General features: G+C 45.2%; 1 protein-coding gene across 3 annotated transcripts in view; it reads left to right on the top strand.

The window, feature by feature from the left end:
• The first annotated feature begins 926 nt into the window (after positions 1-926).
• DEPTOR (DEP domain containing MTOR interacting protein) overlaps positions 927-14,792 on the top strand; it is a 94,892-nt gene continuing 81,026 nt past the window's right edge. Inside the window, exons 1-2 of one of the 3 annotated variants that reach the window (XM_087706736.1) lie at positions 927-1,166; positions 2,039-2,129. In XM_087706736.1, the coding sequence (XP_087562862.1) occupies positions 974-1,166; positions 2,039-2,129 (284 nt within the window). In that variant the 5' untranslated portion in view covers positions 927-973. Of the gene's footprint in view, positions 1,167-1,497; positions 1,622-2,027; positions 2,130-14,792 lie in introns of those variants that run through there. The other 2 variants (XM_087706734.1, XM_087706735.1) reach the window with 2 other exon arrangements.

Raw genomic sequence — 14,792 nt, 5'->3', positions numbered from 1 at the left:
TGTGTGCAACTTTAAATGAGGATCCCGCTGCAAATGGCTTCTTATCGATTTCCCTTTGGGGCACTTCCAACCCTCCTCCTTTGGGGGGGGGGGCAGGAGGAGGAGGAGGAAGATAGATAGATGATAGATAGATAGATAGATAGATAGATAGATAGATAGATAGATAGATAGATAGATAGATAGATAGATAAAGATAGATAGAATTCTTTATTGGACAAGTGTGATTGGACACACAAGGAATTTGTCTTTGGTGTATATGCTCTCAACGTACACAAAAAGACAAGATACATTTGTCAAGAATCATAAGGTAAAAAAGCACTTAATGATAGTCATAGGGTACAAATAAGCAATCAGGAAACAATATCAATATAAATCATAAAGATACAAGCCACAAAGTTACAGTCCTGCAGTCATAAGTGGGAGGAGATGGGAACGATGAGAAGACTAATAGTAATAGTAGTGCAGCCTTAGTGAATGGTTTGACGGTGGTGAGGGAATTATTTGTTTAGCAGAGGGGGAAAAAACTGTCCTTGTGTCTAGTTGTCTTGGTGTGCAGTGCTCTATAGCGTCGTTTTGAGGGTAGGAGTTGAAGCAATTTATGTCCAGGATGCGAGGGGGTCTTTAAAGGGGTCAGCCCTCTTTTTGACTCGTGCAGGATACAGGTCCTCAATGGAAGGCAGGTTGGCAGTAATTTGCTTTACTGTAAGAAGGAGAAGAACAGGAAAAACTGAAGCAGGGGAGGGGAGGGGGCGCGCTTCAGAAACACCCCCCTTCCAGTCACTTGCCCGCTTCGGCGGCTCGGAAGGTGTTGCTAACCGCGGCGCGATTGTTTCCCACCCGCCCTCCTCCTCCTCCTCCTCCTCCCTTCCCTCCCTCCCTCCTCCCCATGCTTCCCAGCGCCCCTCCCCGCCCGGACCTCGAGGCGAATTGGCTCCCCGGTGCCACCGCCACCGCCGCCGCCGCTCTTGAGCGCATGCCTTCTTCGGCCCCAGCGAAGCCCCTCGCCGCCGGGCCGGACGGAGGGGGACGCTGCTGGCCAGGCTGCGCTTTGCTGCAACCACGTGTCCTTCGCAGCCTGCCTGTCACACCACAACAAGGAAGCCTGCGGGGGAATCTTCTTCTCCCTTTGGATCGCCCTGGGGGAAGCCGCCACTTTCCCGGGCCAGGTGAGTCCGCTTGAAAAAACAGGGTGGGTGGGTGGCAACCTCGCAGGTTAGGATTCTCCCCTTGGCCACCCGACCCCCGTCGCTTTGCCCAATGTCAGGTTGTCTTTTTGGGGGGAGGGGGGTGGCCAGTGCATGGGGTGGGTGGCTGCTTGGTTTTGTTGTCCTTTGCAGCTGGGGAGGGGAGGCGTGCCTTTCCGCGGCCGAGGCGGTGCGAGCTCAAGGGATCCAGAGAGCTGCGCGCATCGGGAGTGCAAGGGGGTGGCTGGGTGGGTGTCTCCGCACTGGAGACACTGCCCGGGTCCAGCGGGTGGGGTGAGCGCAGCCGAGGAAGCGGCGGGTCCCAGAGAAGCGCTTCTCGGGGTTCCAGGGGAAGGAAAGCGCTGAGAAGCTTGCTTAAAATCGCAAGGATCGCCAGCGATCGAGCAAAAAGCCTTGTTTCTGCTCCAGAAGAATTGGTAATTTTAGAAATATTTTTTTTAAAAAAGAGGGGGGGGGAGGCGCAGAATAGGCTCCGCGGAGGAGGCGGCCGGAGAAGCAAGTTGACAAGGGGAGGAGACGCAGCCATGTGCCCGGTTGCCTTCCAAGCCACATCAAGGCCTCGCCTGGAAGTCTTAAAGCTTCCCGTTCAAGGACGCCGCTCCGGATTGCCCGGAGGTGGTGCTTGCATCCTTTTGACACCATTCTAAAGAGGATCTGGGTTATAGACAGTGAAGGTTGAGCTTAAAAGTCAGAAGGCTGAAAGAGGAGCATCTGCAAGCTTTTGGGATGCTGAAAGGGGCATCCAGATGATCTTCAGCGCGCCTTTCATCTTCTCCTTTTGTTTTTGTATGTGTGTGTGTATCTGTGTTTGTTTCTGGCCAGGCTGTTTGCAGCAATGGAAGAAAATAGCTTGGGCACCTTGCAACAGAGGGCAGCTGAGCTGGAGTGCATGGCTGAGGTTCTTCTGACAGGGGAACAGCTACGGTAAGGATGGGGCTTTTTACAAGTACTTCGCCTGGAGGGGGCAGCAAGAGAAACTGGGTTATACTACGCCAGATTTCGGTTTTTCCAAGTTGGTTTTCCTAGAATAATCTGCTTTTCCCTTAAAGGGTTGAAGGTTACTTGGGGGTTCCACCACAAAACCGCGGACGACAAAATCACGGTCGACGAAAGCGCGCATTTGACATCATCACAGCGCGACGAAAACATCGCACTGTGATCGAAAAATGTAAAAATAAAGCGAAAACCTTACCCTAACCCCCCCAAACCTAACCCTAAATCTAACCCTTACCTTTATGTGAATCGGCTTGCTTTAATTTAATTTTTATTTCAATTTTTAATTTTTTTTGTCGCGCTGTGATGACGTCAAATGCGCGCTTTTGTCGATCGCGCTTTTGTGGACCGCGGTTTTGACGGGTCACGTACTTGGGGAGGGTTGTCTCCTCTTATTTAATCAGTCTCAACCATAACCCTGTAAGGTAGATGGGCCCGCAAGGACATATCTGGCGCACAGGCACCAGGTGAATTTTTCCTTCATCACTCCAAGCTGCCGTGTTGTAACAGGATGCGGTCGATGCATCGTCCAGCTACGTAGCAAAGCCTGATAGTTTCAAGAATTCTTAATATTTTCACATCTCAAGGAGAAAAAGACTGCTGTGAGTGAACAAATGCCCAAGGGTAACGAAACAGATCCGGTATTCCCATCATCCTCTAGCACAGGGCTCTCTAACCTTGGCAACTTTAAGCCTGGAGGACTTCAATTCCCAGAATTCCCCAGCCAGCAAATTCTGGGAGTTGAAGTCCTCCAGGCTTAAAGTTGCCGAGGTTGGAGACCCTTGCTCTAGCCGACTGGCCTTTCTGGGTAGAGAAGATGGGAGTTGTATTCCAGTTTATCTGGAGGACTGGCCTTGGAATAAGGTACTTTTCTGAGAGAAGAGAAGTTCATCCATCTTCAGAGCCTGCCTTTATTTTAACTTTTGTGTTCATTTCCCCAACTGGCAGCAAACAAGGATGAATTCAAAAGAACGATTTTAGGGTTATCCCTCAACCCGTTCCATCTGCCAATTACCTCCAACAGACCGATTAGATCCCACAGATTAGGCCTCCTCCGAATTCCATCCACTGGCCAATGCCGACTGGCGACCACCCAGAGGAGGGCCTTCTCTGTGGCTGCTCCGCCCCTCTGGAACGAGCTCCCCGTGGAGATTCGGACCCTCACCACCCTCCAGGCTTTCCGCAAAGCCCTTAAAACCTGGCTGTTCCGACAGGCCTGGGGCTGATGAGTTCTTGTCCCCGCTCGAATGGTGTGGCTGTTGAGTGTTTTTAAATTGTGGTATTGTTTTGTCCATGTCTTTTTTTTCCTATTTGTATCCCCCCCCCCCCCCCCTTGACTTGGTTTGTGAGCCGCCCTGAGTCCCTTCTGGGAATAGGGCGGCATAGAAATATAATAAATTGAATTCAATTCAATTCAATCTATACAAAAGCAGGAGGATGTGTCTTGCTGTTACGGGATGGCTAAAGTCTGAGAATGAAAGAATGGTGTTTTTTTTAAAAAAAAGAAGGAACAATTAAAAAAAAATTGTTTGACACCTTCTCATAACCACCATCTGTCAAACAACATTTCCTTTTCCAGATACACAGCTTTGATTCTGCTACATAAGGCAAAGTCTACACTCTCTATACTTCAGGCATATAGCTTGAATAGTCTATTGGGGTGCCAAACTCAAGGACCAGGGGGCCAGATTCGGCCCACAGAGTGTTTAGATCTGGCCCATTGACACCACCACCCTTTGGAAACATCAAAGAGCCGGTCTGGGCTGGCCATGCATGGCCCTCCTATTTTTGCTGGTAGAGGGCTACAGGAGGGTGGCGCAGCCAAAAACCTAGTCTTGATGAGTGACATCGAGCTGGCCATGCCCACCCTGGCCACGCCCATCCCCACCCACCCCGAGGTCTGATGAACCTTGAGGAAATTGAGTTTGATGCCCCTGGTCCAAGGGTGAAATCCAGCAGGTTCTAACAGGCTCTGGAGAACCGGTAGCAGAAATTTTGAGTAGTTCAGAGAACCGGCAAATGCCACCTCTGGCTGGCCGCAGAGTGAGGTAGGAATGGAGATTTTTCAGTATCCTTCCCCTGGAGTGGGGTGGGAATGGAGATTTTTCAGTAGCCTTCCCTTGCTATACCCACCAAGCCACACCCATGAAGCCACACCATGCCCACGAAGCCACGCCCACAGAACCGGTAGTAAAAAAAATTGAATTTCACCCCTGCCCTGATCTATTCTATTTGACGTGGATTGACTTTCACATGAGGTTTTCAAGGATTTGTTGCCATTACAAAAACTTGGTGGGATGAAACCGACAAATGGAACATACAGCTAGAAGGATTTAAATTATTTAAAAGAAATAGACCAAATAAAAGAGGAGGTGGAGTTGCACTATATATAAGAAATAATTACCTCTCTACAGAAATAGAGCACAACAATGATGAGAACTATCTTGAATGCATTTGGGTCAATATTAAAGGTTGGGAGGGGGACGACATTGCCATAGGTCTATACTACAGGCCACCCAACCAGGCAGATGAAGTAGATGAACTTTTTGCTAGTCAGCTAACTAAGGTGTGTAGGAAGCACACCACAATAGTAGTGGGGGATTTTAACTACCCTGTCATCAACTGGGAAACAAACTCTGCACCAAGTGGAAGATCCAACTGGTTCCTAACAAACCTAGTAGACAACTTTGTTTCCCAAAAAGTAGAGAAGGGAACAAGGGGATCAGCCATATTGGACTTAATTCTCACTAACAGAGAGGAAATGATAGAAGGTGTTGAAACCACAGGAACCCTGGGGGCAAGTGACCATGCAATATTGGAATTCAACATTATGCAAATACAAGTAGTAGAACAAAGTGAAACTAGAGTCTTGGACTTTAAGAGAGCTAATTTCAATAAACTTAGAGACAGCTTGGGAAAAATTCCATGGATGAGAATCCTCAAGGGGAAAACAACTCAAGAAACTTGGGAAATTTTGAAAAATGAGATTACAAAAGCCCAGTCTAGCACAATCTAGTCTAGTAACAGCTCCCAAAAGAAACCAGCACGGCTGCATAAAGAACTCTCTGACAAATTGAAAGACAAAAAAGATAAGTATCAAAAGTGGAAGGGGGGGGGGGACATAATTAAGGCAGAATATCAGCAAATAGCCCGAGCCTGTAAAGATGAAGTAAGGAAAGCTAAGGCTCACAATGAAGAAAGGCTTGCCACAAAAGTAAAAAATAACACACAAAAAAGCTTCTTCCAACATGTTAAAAACAAGAAAAAAAGTTAAGGAAACAATTGGTCCATTGCTGGGAGAAAGTGGCAAGAAGGTGACAAGCAACAGGGAGAAAGCAGAACTATTTAACTCATGTTTTGCATCTGTCTTTACACAAAGGCATAAAACAGTCCAACTTATCAGAAACAGCACTACCAAAATCAGATTAGGAGCACAAGTTGAAATAGGGAAGAAAATGGTAAGTGAGCACCTGTCTACCCTAGACGAGTTCGAATCACCAGGACCAGATGGATTACACCCCAGGGCTCTGAAGGAACTGGCAGTTGAGATCTCAGAACCACTGAACTGTATCTTTCAGAGATCCTAGAGCACGGGGGAACTACCAGAGGACTGGAAAAGAGCTGATGTGGTTCCCATCTTCAAAAAAGGGGAAAAAATAGATCCTGGAAACTACAGACCTATCAGCCTGACCTCAATTCCAGGAAAAATTCTGGAAAAGATAATCAAGCAACAAATTAACAAACACCTAGAAGCAAACAAAGTAATAGCCAAAAGCCAACATGGGTTTGTCAAAAACAGATCATGCCAGATTAATCTTATTGCATTCTTTGATAATGTGATAAAATTAGTGGACCAGAGGAATGCCGTCGATATAGTTTACTTGGATTTCAGTAAGGCATTTGATAAGGTAGACCATAACCTACTACTAGATAAAGTAGAAGGGTTAGACAGCATACCACCAGATGGATTTGTAACTGGCTGACCAACCGGACTCAACGTGTAGCCCTCAATGGAACTGCATCTTCATGGAGGGAAGTATGCAGTGGAGTACCCCCAAGCTCTGTTTTAGGCCCAGTACTCTTCAACATCTTCATCAATGATTTGGATGAGGAAATAAATGGGGAACTCATCAAATTTGCAGATGACACCAAGCTGGCAGGAATAGCCAACACTCCAGAAGATAGGCTTAAGATACAGAAGGATCTTGAAACTTGAACATTGGGCACTATCTAATAAAATGAAATTAAATAGTGAAAAGAGTAAGGTTCTATATTTAGGCAACAAAAACGAAATGCACAGGTACAGTATAGGTGGTACCTTGCTCAATAGTAGTAACTGTGATAGGGAACTTGGAATCCTAGTAGACAACCATTTAAATATGAGCCAGCAGTGTGCAGCAGCTGCCAAAAAGCCAACACAGTTCTAGGCTGCATACGGCATTCAGTTTTGGTCACCACAATGTAGAAAAGATGTGGAGACTCTAGAAAGAGTGCAGAGAAGAGCAACAAAGATGATTAGGGGACTGGAGACTAAAACATATGAAGAATGGTTGCAGGAACTGGGTATGTCTAGTTGAATAGAAAGAAGGACTAGGGGGGACATGATAGCAGTGTTCCAATATCTCAGTGGTTGCCACAAAGAAGAGGGAGTCAAACTATTCTCCAAGACACCTGAGGGTAGAACAAGAAGCAATGGGTGGAAACTAATCAAGGAGAGAAGCAACTTAGAACTGAGGAGAAATTTCCTGACAGTTAGAACAATTAATCAGTGGAACAGCTTGCCTCCAGAAGTTGTGAATGCCCCAACACTGCAAGTCTTTAAGAAGATGTTGGATAGCCATCTGTCTGAAACGGTTTCCTGCCTAGGCAGGGGGTTTGGACTAGAAGACCTCCAAGGCCCCTTCCAACTCTGCTATTGTATTGCATTCTATTGTATTGTATGCTATAACAGTAGTAAGTCAATGCACCCACATGACCAATCTAATTTTATGTCATTAAGCAAACCGATCTTGTAAATGCCCTAAATCTGTCATAAATCACAGTCATGGGACCATAGAACACTACAAACAGCTATTAATGCAGGCTTGTTGCCAAGTGCCCAAAATGTGATCACATGACCTCGGGGGCGGCCCTTGGAATTTTGAATTCGGGTCCTAATAACTTTTGTAGGGGGTCTATTGTAACTTTGAACAGTCACCAAGTAATTGGTTGAAAGTCGAGAACTACATGGATTCACCTACAGCCAGACAATTCTACCTGGAGGAGGGTGTCCTTGAAATATCTTTATTTATTAATGGCTTCCTTTTACCTGAGTAAATTTTAAGGAAAGGTGTGAGTAGTAGTGTTGGAAGAAATGTCCATCTGGGTTCAGTTCCAAGTGGGGAGAAAGACACTGGAAACATGGAGCCTGTTTGGAAAGATGGTTTTTAATGGTGGATATGACCACGTGGTTTGAGGTCCTTGGGGAGAAAGGTGATCACATGCCTTGAAGATCTTGAAGAAAAAGGGTAGACATGCTGAGAGTCCCTGGATTTTATGCCCTCTCTGGGCTTTTGAATTTGAGCTTGTATTCTGATTGGTTGTCAGACTCCCATGGGGCCATGCAGGGGCAACTCTGTAGGTTGTCTTTTGAGTCCCAAGCTTGGTTGACTTTTACTGTGTAATAATGTAATGAAAGGGCTTTGGGATTCCTATTATGGCTCTGCCTGAAGGAGATAGATCTTCGTTATGTAGAATAGACTGGCTCAGGCCTTAATGGTCCATTTACAAAGGTGGGGAAAATATTCTGCCCTGTTAACATTTCCTAAAATATTTCATTTTGTAGGAGAGGGGTGTGTTTTACACTTCCTACAGTAGCTACTCCACTGTAACTTCAGCCAGCATCCCTACCACCATGGGAATTCTTGGGAAGTGTAATCCAGCGCACCCGGGAAGCCCTTTAATGAGAGAAGTTACTCTGTTACACTCTGTTAATTTGACAAAGTTCAGATGTGTGGGCTTCAACTCACGCTGGCTGTGGGATTCTGGGAGCTGAAGTCCACACATCTTAAAATCGCCAAGTTTGAAAAACGCTGGTCAACATCCTCAGTGTAGCAGCAAGAAATAATCAGTTATGCCTTCTGCGTGCAGACGAACAAGAGGGGAGTGAAATTTCTACCCACGTACGTCTTATTTGCAATGGACATCAGCACTGTTCTGAGCCAGGCCTGGTTTTTGCTTTGTAAGGGTTATGGGTGATATTTGCAGAGAGATCTCTGGATCGTTGCTTCACTGCTAGAGAATTCTGCCTTTCCAAAGCAGTGTGGATTAATGGCCCTTTGATCTTATCTGCCTGAGTCCGTTTGGAGCTCCCCTAATTTCATTTCGGTCAACAAAGAGGCATGTGGTTTTTCCAGATCTTCCTCAAGCTATTCTGCACATTATCAGATGGCTAAAGAATTTCACATTCCACTTCTCCCGGCCTCCTTCAGAGATTAGAGAGGCCCATAGATTTGGTCGCTGAATGGAGGCTCCAACTGAGTGTTGGCATGGCGGATTGCCACGATGGCTGGTGCATATTTGGTTGCAGAAGTGAGGGTTGAGCAGGTAACACCAAGTGAGCTGCAAAGAGGCAGGAACAGAATTTGCTGTGATGTGCCAAAGCCAGAGACAGTACTTTGAATTGGCAAATGATGTTTAGATCACAAGAACAAAGCAGATGATTTTATGAGTAGCTTTACCCGGTACAACAGTGCCAAAGCACTGGTGTGTGACACCACATTTTCCCACTCCAGCAGCAGATGATTGCACAGATAAGGCTCCAGAGGCAAATAATGGCACCATCATGAGCGCATGAGAAGGAGGAGACTCAGTAGCTTAAAATAACAACATACTTTAGAAGCCACATTTTTCCTGCGGAACTTTCTTCTCTTTTTCTCCTGTTCCTTGAGAGCAGCAATGCATGACAGAGGGCAAGACAGGTAGGAGCAGGAGGGAGATGCAGGTGTAGCCAAGACACAAAGGGGAGAAGCTTACTCAGCACACACACACACACAATTACACTGGCAAAGGGACATTTTGAAAATGGACAGAGAATAAACCAGTGCAGAGGGGAGGGAGGTCTGAACTGTAGGGCCATTGCTGTGAGGCACCAAGAATGCAGCCAATTAAATAATGGAAGCTGTGTGTTTGGATGCACCAAGCTTGTTTAAGGTTGGAATTAAATGTTCCAATCACTTTTCTTCACATAAAGGAAGATAGAGGTAATTGGATGAGCTGAGTCCCGGAAAAGTGGAAAGCGTGGGAAAGAAACTCAAGATGATTTTTGTCTTGATTGTGACGGAGCAGAAAGAAACTCCAAAAGGACTTCAAGGTTCTAATACAAGAGGATTTTTTTAGCTCAGGGTTGAATTGTGGGGTCCTTGCTGCTCTCTGAACTTGGTGGTTTTCTTGCAGGCATTTCATTACCCAACTAGGTAATATCATCAGTGCTAGAAGGGAGTGGGGTTTGCTCTCAGAGTCTGAAAACTTATTAATTGCAGAACACATGGACAGACTTCACCATAGTTTCAACTGGGAAACATTGAGTATCAAGCTAAGTTCAAAAACACTAGAGAATTCCTGAAAACCTGGAACTCTGATAAACCATCCATCAACAGGCACATAGAGATAATAATGTCTACATGCCATTCAAAAGAGACAATAAAAGATCTAGAAGATCACTACACCTCTGATCAGCAATCAATACACAGATAAGTAGAGATAAATAACCAAGTAGCAAACAAACAAGGAACTATTAACTGAGTAAGGAACAGCCTAATCAAGGAACGGTCAAGGACACTATCACAACAATGACAGAGTAAGCGACTTGTACATAGACAGAGAGAAACCCCATTCCTTTCTAGCACTGATGATGCTACCTAGTTGGGTAAAAGAGCCAAGGTGGCGCAGTGGTTAAATGCAGCACTGCAGGCTACTGCTAGATCAGCAGGTCAGCGGTTCAAATCTCACCGGCTCAGGGTTGACTCAGCCTTCCATCCTTCCGAGGTGGGTAAAATGAGGACCCAGATTGTTGGGGGCAATATGCTGACTCTCTGTAAACCGCTTAGAGAGACCTGAAAGGCCTATGAAGCGGTATATAAGTCCACTGCTAATCAAAGGTCTGCATGAAAACAACTAAGCTAAGAAACCACCAAGGACCCCGCATTTCGATATTCTGCTATTATAAACTTCAATAATAAAGGATCATTCCTGTAACCCTTAGGATGTCCATTTTCCAACCCAGGCTATCCTGAAGCGCTGACACTCAGTGAACATTAAGAAAAGCTTTGCCAGTTTTCTCAGTTATGGTTTTCTCAGCTCAGTTATATAATAATTGAATACATGGCTGAGAGCCCTAACACTCTTCCCCTGTGAAAAGCCAAACTCAGCAACAAGGTGGTACAAAACATTTCAAGCTCACAACTGCTACTTCCAAGTGTTCCAAGCTTGAAAAAAAAAACTCCTGGTGTTTCTAAGAGTTTTGTTCAAGTTGCAACATAACATTTATTTCATTTTGACTGTCATGGTCGTCATAGCAAACGATCTCAGCCTTCTAACCTTGAATTAGGCTGTTTTGACTGTGTTGCGCTCAGAACATGATGTTATTTCAGAACCAAGAGTGGTTTTCAACTCAGAATAAAGCACTGAGCCATTTCATGTTTTCCCCTAATGGACACGGCCAGTTCAGGTTGTTCTGATAGAAGGCTTCAAGTATTGGCTGTGTGATCAGAGCTGAAACCAAAACACGTTTCTCCTTTCATGATTAGCCCTGAGGTTTTGATCTGTATGGAAGATAGCAAATGACCAGAATGTTTAGAAACGAGAAAGAAAAAGCTGGGAGGAAAAAGCAAAAGGAACCAAAAAACGGAAAACTTCTCTAAGAGAAGACAAGTAGAGGTTGTCCTTGGCTCACAACAGTTCATTTAATGACTGTTCAAAATTACAGTGGCACTGAATGAAGGGATTTATGACCATTTTTCACACTAATGACCAGTGGTGGGTTGCTGGCTGTCGTGACCAGTATGGCTGTACCGAGAGTGGCCTGCAGCAGCTGAGAGTGCACCGGTACAGTGGCTCGTTTGCCCCCCACCCACCTGCGCTCTAGAGCTGTATTTATGCCAAAAGGCACACTGTGCACGCCTTGACAAGCAGCTGGGTGTCACAGGGGCGGTGGATTGCGCATGCATGCACAGCACACGTCAGGCGCGTGCACGGACATCAGCGTACTGGTAGCAAGGGTCAGAGCAACCCACCACTGCTTATGGCCATTGCAGCATCCCCATGGGCACACGATCAAAATTCAGACGCTTGGCAACTGACTTATATGTTTATGACGGTTGCAGTCTTCTGCAGTGCTGAGATCACCTTTTGAGGTCTTCTGACAAAGTCAATGGGGAGCCAGATTCACTTAACCACTGTGTTACTAACTTACTGTATTTTTTGGAGTATAAGATGCACTGGAGTATAAGACACACCAAGGTTTTGAAGAGACAAGTAAAAAAAAGGTTTTTGCACTCTGCAAACCTCCCAAAAACGGTCCGTTTTTGTATGAAAATGGCTGTTCCCCCCCCCCCAAAAGGCATGAATAGCCTTTAGGGGGCTTGCAGAGTGCTCCGGGGGGGGGGGGCAAAACGCACAAAAAATGGCCCATTTTTGGTTTAAAAAAGGGCATGGATCCTTTAGGAAGCTTATAGAATGCTCCTGGGGGCTGGAGGGGTAAAATTGAGCAAAAAATTGGCCAGTTTTTTGCTCATTTCTGCCCTCCCCAGCACCCAAGAGCTCTCTATGCATAGCCATTTTGGTGAAGGGGCGGGGCTTCGGGAGGCCGTATTCAGTGTATAAGACGCACCCAGTTTTTCAGCCTCTTTTTTGAGGGAAAAAGGTGCATCTTATACTCCCAAAAATATGGTAACTACAGTGATTCACTTAATAACTGTAGCAAGAAAGGTTGTCAAACTCACTTAATAAATGTCTCACTTAGCAACAGAAGTGTTGGGCTTAGTTGTGGTTGTAAGTTGAAGACTACTTGTATAAACCTAATCAAAAGATAGGTCTCTCCATGTTAAATCAATCTTTGAATACTGAGTCTGAGATTACAGAATAAAATACATAATAACAGAGTTGGAAGGGACCTTGGAGGTAGGTCCCTTCTTCTACTCCAACCTCCTGCTCAGGCAGGAGATCCAATACAATTTCAGTCAAATGGTTATCCAATCTTTTCTTAAAAATCTCTAGTGTTGGCGCATCCAGAACTTGTGAAGACAAGTTGTTCCACTAATTAATTGTTCTTAACAGTTAGGAAGTGTCTCCTGAGTTCTAGGTTGCTTCTCTCCTTGATTAGTTTCCATTCATTGCTTCACCTCCTGCCTTCAGATGCTTTGGAGGATAGGTTGACCCCGTCTTCTTTGTGGCAGCCCCTGAGATATTGGAACACTCCTATCATATCACCCCTTAAAAAAAGGGATTTCTTTCTTTTTAATTAACCACAGTCCCGGAGAGAGAGAATCTGATCACGCATGTTACAGGAACGATGTATGTAGCGCAGAGGTGGGTTCCTACCGGTTTGGCCGAGTAGGTAGTAACTCAGCCGGATACGCACCTGAACCAGTTCTACCCTGCGCGGCACCATCTTGATTATCTGTTCTGCACATGCCATAGAACAATCTTCATTGCAAAAATGTTTTTTCCCCTTTTCTAATGTTGGGCGCATAGGCAGATCTTTTTAGGTAGAAATGGAGCATGTGCACAAAATTTTTTGCACGCCGAACTGGCAGTAATGCCGTCAGGAACCCATCCCTGATGTAGTGGGATGGAGATGATAAGAGTCATAGTCCAGAATGCATACACCCATCTGCTTGCAAGATTTCAACTGATTTTAAAGAAGAAAAGGAAAGTATTCTGGGATTCAGAAACTGTCATCTCTTCAATGTAGAGCAGATTAAGAAACCAAAGTCATGGATGCTGACGCTATTTTTATTATAAAGTTACAGAATCTTGTGAGACTGAATGGGTGGTCCCCCCACCCCCCCACCCCCATTATCTTCATGAGAACTGTTGAAAGAAATGTCCTTCTGGGTTCAGCTCCAAGTGGAGAAGACGACACTGGAGACATGGAAGCTGCTTGGAAAGATGGTTTATTGTTGGACAGGGCCACGTGGCTTGAGTCCTGAACAGAAAAGGTCATCACATGCTTTGATGTAGGTGGAGAAGAAGAGAAGGGCTGAGGAAGGGGCTTGCTAGGCTTTTTATACCCTGTTTAGTCCCACCTCTCTGTTTCCTGTTCCTGTGTAAGAAATGTATTCTGATTGGTTGTCAGACTCCCATGGGGCAACGCAGGGAGCTACTTTCTAGGCTGTTTTGAATCCAGGTATGAGTTCTCAGATGCCATGTGGAGTAAAAGGCCAATCATGCCTTTCTGTAGCTGCTGCTGAAGTCTTTATTATGTAAAGTGGGCTAGCCTGGCTATTCTTAATGGGCCTATTGACAAAGTGGGGATGGGCAAGAAGCTAAAGGCAACTATTCTGTCTTTTAAAACATGCTTCTTTTCACATCCAGAGAAATATTCTGCCTTTTCAATATTTCCTAGGATATTTCATTTTTCTGGGAGTGGGCTGGATGATAACTTCCCACGGAACTAAAGAGGGTGTTTCCTGAGACATTATTTTTCTCGGGTTATAATTCTTGCCCAGGTAAACCAATTTCTTTGATCGGGGTTCGGCTGTGGCTCCTAAATTCCTCAAAATTATTCCTTTCTCTGCTCATTATAGAAACGGCTTGAGGACCGTGTTTAATCGAATGATATAATGTAAGAACCGAACTGAGGATAGAAATTTTAAAGCTGTTCTTAAAAGGCAAGATTCATTATTCCCTTTTTTTGGGGGGGGGAGCTTCTCTCTCAGCCTTTCCTGCGTGAGTTTTTTCTTCTTTCAAGTTGGCTTATTTCAATAGCACGGCTCAGTATAGATAAAGCTTCAGGCAATAGCACCGGCTGCTGTTCTTGGCAAAACCTGTCATCTTGAAGTTTTGCTCCCCCTTCAGTGAATTCCTGTATACGTTATTTGACAGTAGCAAGCTTATAAAGACAAGGGAGAAATTGCACAATAAGGGGAAGATGGAGACGCTCTGGTTTATTTATTTATTTGGTCAATATGCATGCTTGGTAAAGGGGAGTTGTTTATAGCAATAGCAATCGCAATAGCACTTAGACCTGTATACTGCTACAAAGTGCTTTCATAGCCCTCTCTAAGCAGCTTACAGATTTGGCATCTTCCCCTCAACAATCTTGGTCTTCATTTTACCAACCTCGGAAGGATACAGGGCAGTGGTGGGTTTCAAAATTTTTAGAACCTCTTCTGTGGGTGTGGCCTGCTTTGTGGGAGTGGCTTGCCGACCATGTGACTGGGTGGGCATGGCCAACTTGTAAAATGTGGTGAAACTCATTTAACAACGCTCTTGCTTAGCAACCAAAATGTTGGCTCAGGAACTCTGGCATTTGAAGCACACAAGTCTTAAAGCTGTCAAGTTACGAGACCCTTGCACCCCTAACCCTTTAGAAAAAAAAACCAGGGGTGTTCA

The sequence above is a fragment of the Thamnophis sirtalis genome, unplaced genomic scaffold, assembly GCF_051295495.1.
Source record: "Thamnophis sirtalis isolate CommonGarterSnake01/CBP01778 unplaced genomic scaffold, rThaSir2_p1.2 scaffold_2, whole genome shotgun sequence".
Lineage (NCBI taxonomy): Eukaryota > Metazoa > Chordata > Lepidosauria > Squamata > Natricidae > Thamnophis > Thamnophis sirtalis.
Note: the sequence above shows the minus strand (reverse complement) of the source record. Positions and strands in the feature narration are given on the sequence as shown.